A 7,650-nucleotide genomic window follows, 5' to 3' on the forward strand; every position below is an offset into this window, starting at 1 on the left:
TGATGATGATGATGGTGTTATTGACATAACTTTCTGTCATGCCTATGAGGATGTCGTAACTGCTCATTGTTTGTCTTCTGGCAGATATCCACGAAGCACACAGAACCATGAAGATTACATGGAATTTTAAGAATCTACTCGGTTCACATTAAGCGTTTACATTCGCACGTTTTAGGTGCGACTTTATAGCAGCTGATAAATGTCAAGAACGTATGTTATCGGAGGCAATAGCGAAGTCCGTATGTTTAAGAATTTATTATCTTACAAAAGAAAAGACCCGCAAAAACACCTTGTTTGCTCTTTGAATGTTCTTTTTGCCCGAAATAATCGAACACTAAAACGACATGACTACTCTCCGCTCTCATACAGTGAAACACCGCACTTGAAATCGCCCTCATGAAACAAATTTCCGGATAACGAATCTTGGTTCTGGAGAATGTACACATGTTGGTGTTCCCAGCAGTAATCGTACTGCAGGTCATGTGCCCGGGCTAACGGGGTCCGGACTAACGAGGTTTCACTGTACTTGACACGAGATCTCTGACACAGTGTTCATGGTCTCATGTATTATCCTGTATGTAAGACCTGTGGAAGACCGAGCCAAACAGTTGTTTCCGACAACCCTCCGTCTGGTGTAGATCAAAGGGACAGATCGATGTCTCTGCAGTAACTCTTCAAGCATGCATCGTCTCTCATCTGATCGATGTCTGTTCAAAGAGGCCAGCCGCGGGGTGTGACGGTGTTTTTCACAAGAGACAGCGACCTGCAAGGCGCCTCATCTGCTTTATGAAGGGCGATAACAGATAACACAGCACGGTAGCATGTTTCGACTCACCTTACGGAAACCTTTAATAATATTTACACCTTATAATGTGTAACGAACCTGGCTCTGTTCATATTTCCGTCACAATGTCACTCATCCAAACTGACCTATCTGTCGTGAGGTAAAATTCATTCATAAATGTGTTTGTTAATGTCGGAGGTGCAAGTGTCTGACAGACGATCCCGTATACATATCGTCTTGTGTAGGTTCAAGGCACAAATCAATGTCTCCACAATAGTCAAGTGAGTGAGTGAGTAAAACTTAACATCACATCGGCAATATTTCAGCTATATCGTGACGAAGTTCCTCAAGTATACACCATCTCTCATCTAATCGATGTCTTGTTTCATCAGCGAGAGAGAACTGCTTTACCGATAATTACACGTAACACATCACCATGGCATGGCTCGGAGCTCCTTCCGGAAACCTTTGATAATGAATACACCATATAATGTGTATCGAGCATGGCTCTGTTAATATTTCCGTAACACGATCACTCATCCAAACTGATCTTTCTGTCTTGCAGGCAAATTCTTACAGTGTCTTAAAAGCAAAGACTACATTATTATTAAGGCACATTATTACCATTTCATATCTGGTATTGCATATGTCCAAATAAAACACTGCTGTTAACAAACGCCGACATTATCGTAGTGTATACGCTCCGGTGACATCTTGACGTTTTTTAATGTAAATTTGGTCCTACGGATTCGCGCGTGCGTTTATTTGTTCTTCTCTTATCACAGTGGTGAGCGAAATCTATTGAAATTGTCTTTATCATCGGCGGAGCAACTGCATGACAGATGATCCCTGACAACCAGCCTGACAACCAGTGTGGCAACCAACCTGACAACCAGCCGGACAACCAGGCGGACAACCAGCCGGGCATCCCATATGACAACCAGCCGGCGACCAGCCTGATAACCAGCCTGACAACCAGTCGGACAACCAGCCTGATAACCATAGTGACAACTAGTCTGACAACCAGCCTGACAACTAGTCTGACAACCAGCCTGACAACCAGCCGGACAACCAGTCGGACAACGAGCCGGACAACCAGCCTGACAACTAGCCGGACAACCAGCCTGACAACCAGCCGGACAACCAGTCGGACAACCAGCCTGATAACCATAGTGACAACAAGTCTGTCATCCAGCCTGACAACCAGCCTGACAACCAGCCGGCGACCAGCCTGACAACCAACCTGACAACTAGTCTGACAACCAGACTGACAACTAGTCTGACAACCAGCCGGACAACCAATTGGACAACCAGCCTGATAACCATAGTGTCAACCAATCTGACAACCAGTCCTGACAACCAGTCAAACAACCAGCCGGACAACCAGCCGGCGACCAGCCTGACAACTAGTCTGACAACCAGACTGACAACTAGTCTGACAACCAGCCGGACAACCAACTGGACAACCAGCCTGATAACCATAGTGACAACCAGTCTGACAACCAGCCTGACAACCAGTCTGACAACCAGTCTGACAACCAGTCGGACATCCAGCCTGCCAACCAGCCGGCGACCATCCTGACAACCAGCCGGACAACTGGTCTAACAACCAGCCGGACAACCAGTCTGACAACAAGTCTGACAACAAGTCTGACAACCAACCTGACAACCAACCCGACAACCAGCCGGCGACCAGCCTGACAACTAGTCTGACAACCAGACTGACAACTAGTCTGACAACCAGCCGGACAACCAATTGGACAACCAGCCTGATAACCATAGTGTCAACCAGTCTGACAACCAGCCTGACAACCAGTCTGACAACCAGCCTGACAACCAGCCGGACAACCAGCCTGACAACCAGTCTGACAACCAGTCGGACTTCCAGCCTGACAACCAGCCGGCGACCATCCTGACAACCAGCCGGCGACCATCCTGACAACCAGCCTGACAACCAGCCGGACAACTGGTCTAACAACCAGCCGGACAACCAGTCTGACAACAAGTCTGACAACCAACCGGACAACCAACCGGACAACCAGCCTGACAACCAGCCGGCGACCAGCCTGACAACTAGTCTGACAACCAGACTGACAACTAGTCTGACAACCAGCTGGACAACCAATTGGACAACCAGTCTGATAACCATAGTGACAACCAGTCTGACAACCAGCCTGACAACAAGCCTGACAACCAGTCTGACAACCAGCCTGACAACCAGTCTGACAACCAGTCTGACAGCCAGTCTGACAACCAGTCTCACAACCAGCCTGACAACCAGTCTGACAACCAGCCGGACATCCAGCCTGACAACCATCTTGACAACCATCCTGATAACCAGCCTGACAACCAGCCGGACAACTGGTCTAACAACCAGCCTGACAACCAGTCTGACAACCAGTCTGACAACCAGTCTGACAACCAGCCTGACAACCAGCCGGACAACTAGTCTGACAACAAGTCTGACAACCAGTCTGACAGCCGATCCGAAAAGTCGCTTACAACAATAACCAATAGTGAAGGGGGCATATACGAACTCTGATCACCACGGGTTTACAACACCATTACACTCCCCACCTGCCTAGCAGATGAAGATTACACCTACTAGTATCGATCAACATTTTCAGTATTAAAGAGTATCCTTTTATGGTTTGCATTGGTCTTTCCTGAAAATAATCTGTGATCAAAATCAGAATATTCCTGGAAATATGGATAGTCACGCTGTATGGATCTTCAATGTTTACAATGCAACTCCATGTATCAATACCCGTCGTCTGTACACTGACACTAATCCCTTCCCTGGATGTATTTTTTATTCCCTCCGTCTTTCCGACGGCGTTCAATGCGTGTGTCGGATGTTGTAGACAGCGTGTTACAGACTTAAAGCATGTGTCCAGCATTAATCTGACAGATACTGGAGGAACAACTACTGGTTTCAATGATGGTGGTGAATACGTGGAAGTACTGCCACTGACAGGTGTTGACACAAAGTCCGTAAGCTCATGACGAGGGGAATTCATTACGTAGATGCCAAAACATGAGGTAGAGATTTGTGAATAGTTATTACCGCTGTTTCTAAAGCGCATTGCCTTTTTAACGTGAGGTTTTGTAGATTCCGGGATTGGATAGGTCTTCAGCAACCCGTGCTTGCCGTAAAAGGCGACTATGCTTGTCGTAAAACGTAAAACGGGATCGGGTGGTCAGGCTCGCTGATTCGGTTGATGCATGTCATCGATCCCAATTGCGTGGATCGATGCTCATGATATTCATCACTATAATGTCTGGTCCAGACTCGAATATTTACAGACCGCCGTCATATAGCTGGAATATTGCTGACAACCAACCAACCAAGAGACACTGTCAATTTAGTTTAGGTCTCAACAAATTTTAAAGTACACTAGCTGTTTTAGTTGCGACTATTGTCTTTTAGATTTAAAACCCATCTTCTGTGTTTTATGCCGCAGAACGATTTGATATAATTCTGTCCATGGACACGAAGCACGGACAGCTTAAGGCAGGTTTCGAATGCTGTCTTTCTAATGCCGGTATCCCTGTAATTTTAAGATCGATAGTGAAGAAATATGACAGCGAAAGTTAATTGTAATTTCTATTTTCCTGGGAACAATCTGATCAGTCAATAACATGATAGTTCAGTGAAGTAATGAAGTCATGAACCAGGTTGGCATGGTGACAAAACATCCCTTTTCTTTTGGGCTCTTTTATTTTAACAGTGCAAATCATACTATATTTATGTAATTAATTTGAATGGATCTGTGTACGGTTCATAAAAACTAGTGGATTTGATAACACAGATGGGTTTTATTTCGCCATGCTTTAGACCCAGGTTCGAATCCCTTAATGTATAAGCATGTCATTTCAGGATTTCCTCCGCAGTAGCTGCCTCCGTGGTCTAGTGGTAGAGCGTCCGTCCGGAGAGCGGAAGGTCCGGGGTTCGATCCCCGGCCGCGTCATACCAAAAGACGTTAAAAGATGGTACTTGTTGTTACCCTGACTGGCGCTCGGCATTAAGGGGCTAAAACATGGACTGGTCGGCTTTGAGTCAGTATAATGTGTCTTGGTGGGGTATTCATGTTAAACTGCGGCATGGTATAGCTAGCACTATAAATCAGCATCAGTCCGGACTAGTACAAGCAGCCACACACACACACACGTACATGCACGTCGCTATATAAGTGCAATAATCTTGGACGCGACGTTAAACCCAATTTCACCTCACCTCACCTCCTCCGCACTATCGCCTCAAAAACTTGACTCATTCTAACATAAGTAACCGATGGAACTATGTTTTTTTGTAACAAACCTTCTCCAAACCTGAGTATTACATGTACCTTTCTTTTATATGTGCTTTGCTACATATTTCTCACGAAGCAAAACAGAAATATCTGAAACAGTTGAAAATAAACATTGTGCATATTCGTATCGCTTCAGCGGAAATTCTCCATTTAATATTTGAATGAAAAGTAATTTTGGCCGAAATAATTAATCATCTGTATATCAGACATTTTTTTTAAATTTTGACCCTCGCAAATATCCACAACGTTTCTGTCAGAACTAAGAGCCTTCACTCGGCACTGAATTGCTGTCCTTACGTCAACTGTTGTGTCACCATTGCCTCTATATACAGGGGGAAGTCCAGGATGGAGGTATCTGTCAGTACAAACTACCATAACACACACGGGTAGGTAACATGAGTGAGTGAGTGAGTTGGGTTTAACGCCGCTTTTAACAGTATTCCAGTTATATCACGGCGTGTCAGCTTAATGTGGGAGGAAAGCCCGAAGTGATGCAGGTCTCGGACGTTTACCACTTCGGTGAAGCCCACGAGCACGGGTATGGTGCTGACAAATCTAGAGACATAATCGGGGCGAACCGGGATTCCAACCCACAATCATAGGTTTCTGGCGTGCCCAAGGGACGCAACTCTGCACAGCGAATCGCGGCGCCTTAGACGACTGGGCCCCCCGTACCCACGGGAAGTAACATGAGATGCCTTCGTGATAACATTACGACATTGAATGAAGACATAAACCAAAAACATCACCATTTACAAATACAGTACTTTACAAATACTGTATATTTTAATTCAAATGTCTCCCTACAATTGTTAAATTACTTGGTTTCGTCGCTGGAGTGTGTAAATACATTGTGACGTCACAGTTGTAATTTATGACGTCAACATAAGTATGGCGTCATTCATATGTCATTGTAAGTTACACTGAAGAGCTGTCATGAGACAGTGAAAGTACTGTCAGAAACTGATATAAAGAAGATGTTGGACTAACGTGGACTAGATATATGAGAAACCTTATTTGTCCAAACACTGTAAACATACTTTCAGACATATTAAACAGATGAAAACTGATCATCAAGGTTGAAATTAAGGTGTCAAATGTTCCTAAAGTGAAACACAACACATGTGTCTGAGAAAATGGTCAGTATCTCGTGTGTCCGTCATGTGCATTGATGACTGCCTTGTAACATCGATACATGGAATGGATGAGGCGGTTGAGCCCACACTCTGAGGACCGCCTGATGCAGTTCAGCTGCAGTTGTCGGCCTTGGTCGGACGTCATTCAGCCGTCTTTGAATCTCGTCCCACAGGTGCTCAATGGGATTTAAATCGGGAATGAGGGCAGGCCACTGCATGGTTCTGATGCCATTCTGCTGGAGGAAGTCTCTTGTTGCTCTCGCACTGTGGGCACGGGAGTTATCATGCTGAAACTCGTGGCGCGCAGACGTGCCAAATGAGGTATGGCGTGTGGATCAATGCACCGAGCTGCTGTGACACCATTGCCTCTCCCTGGACCGATGTTCTTGAAGACCACAGGGCCGACCCTCTGTGCAAGACCAATTCCACCCCACACCATGATGCTCGGGGCACCCAACGAGTCTCTCCCAACAACACAAGCATCCGAATAACGTTCCCCAAAGCGTCACCAGACTCTCTGCCATCTGCTGTTGAGATACAGTAACGGATCTTACAGATACAGTAGGGGGACTCTTCTCCACTGCTGGTGGTGCCAATGCTGGTATGCTGGTGCTGTGTTGCCCACTGAAGACGGTCCCGGCGATGACGTGGTGTCAGAATGGGTCCTCGGTGTGGCCTCTGACAGTGGAGGTGTCTGCTCGTCAATCGTGTGTCCGCACTAATGTGTCGCTGGTGTGTCCCCATGGTCTGTCGAGCAGTTTCCGCAGCAGTTGCTTCGGGTCACCATGGCCGTTGCCGTGATGCGTTTGGGCGATCGGGTTTATTGTCATCTGCTTTGATTTTTTATCATCAAATTTAATTTTTCCGGACAAGGTAATGTTAAATTTTAGAAACTTTGACCAAAGTTACCCAGATATTTAAATGACAACTTTTCATGTTATGTTACTTGGGTCGACGTTTCTTTTGCGGTTCAGTATATATATGTGGGAAGAGGTGTCTGGGGCATTACTTATAAGTCATTCAAATTACGGATATACATTTTGTAACTTAATGCATCTCTCTGTGGATAAGCCTATTTGTCAAATTTTCTCGATCATCAAATAGCTCAAGGACATAGAGCCTTCTGCTTTTTAAAGCATGACAGATAACACCTACAACGTCGATAGACTGAGAAATGGACTAACACTGTCAAGGATGTTTTAGAGATAAGTGAGTGAGGCACTTCAAGTAGGCATGAGGCATATTGGCTGTACAAAATACGACAGTTAACATATAATTTTTCAGTTTGAAGACGTTTAATGAATTTAGGTACTCGTTGTTCACCAAGTTAAAGGCGGACGATGTGGACTACGTTTGCAAACGAGCAAATGTTCCGTTCAAGATGGGCATACCCGGCCTAGTATCCCATTTCCAAGGA

General features: G+C 45.5%; 1 protein-coding gene across 1 annotated transcript; it reads left to right on the forward strand.

The window, feature by feature from the left end:
- The first annotated feature begins 1,626 nt into the window (after positions 1-1,626).
- LOC124145945 (clumping factor B-like) lies at positions 1,627-3,233 on the forward strand. The gene is made up of 4 exons (XM_048390360.1): positions 1,627-1,956; positions 2,231-2,479; positions 2,529-2,687; positions 2,898-3,233. Exons 1-4 carry the CDS (start codon positions 1,627-1,629, stop codon positions 3,231-3,233), a joined length of 1,074 nt encoding a protein of 357 aa, XP_048246317.1.
- Positions 3,234-7,650: the final 4,417 nt, after the last annotated feature.

The sequence above is a fragment of the Haliotis rufescens genome, unplaced genomic scaffold (assembly GCF_023055435.1).
Source record: "Haliotis rufescens isolate VD_foot unplaced genomic scaffold, xgHalRufe1.0.p SCAF_9, whole genome shotgun sequence".
Lineage (NCBI taxonomy): Eukaryota > Metazoa > Mollusca > Gastropoda > Lepetellida > Haliotidae > Haliotis > Haliotis rufescens.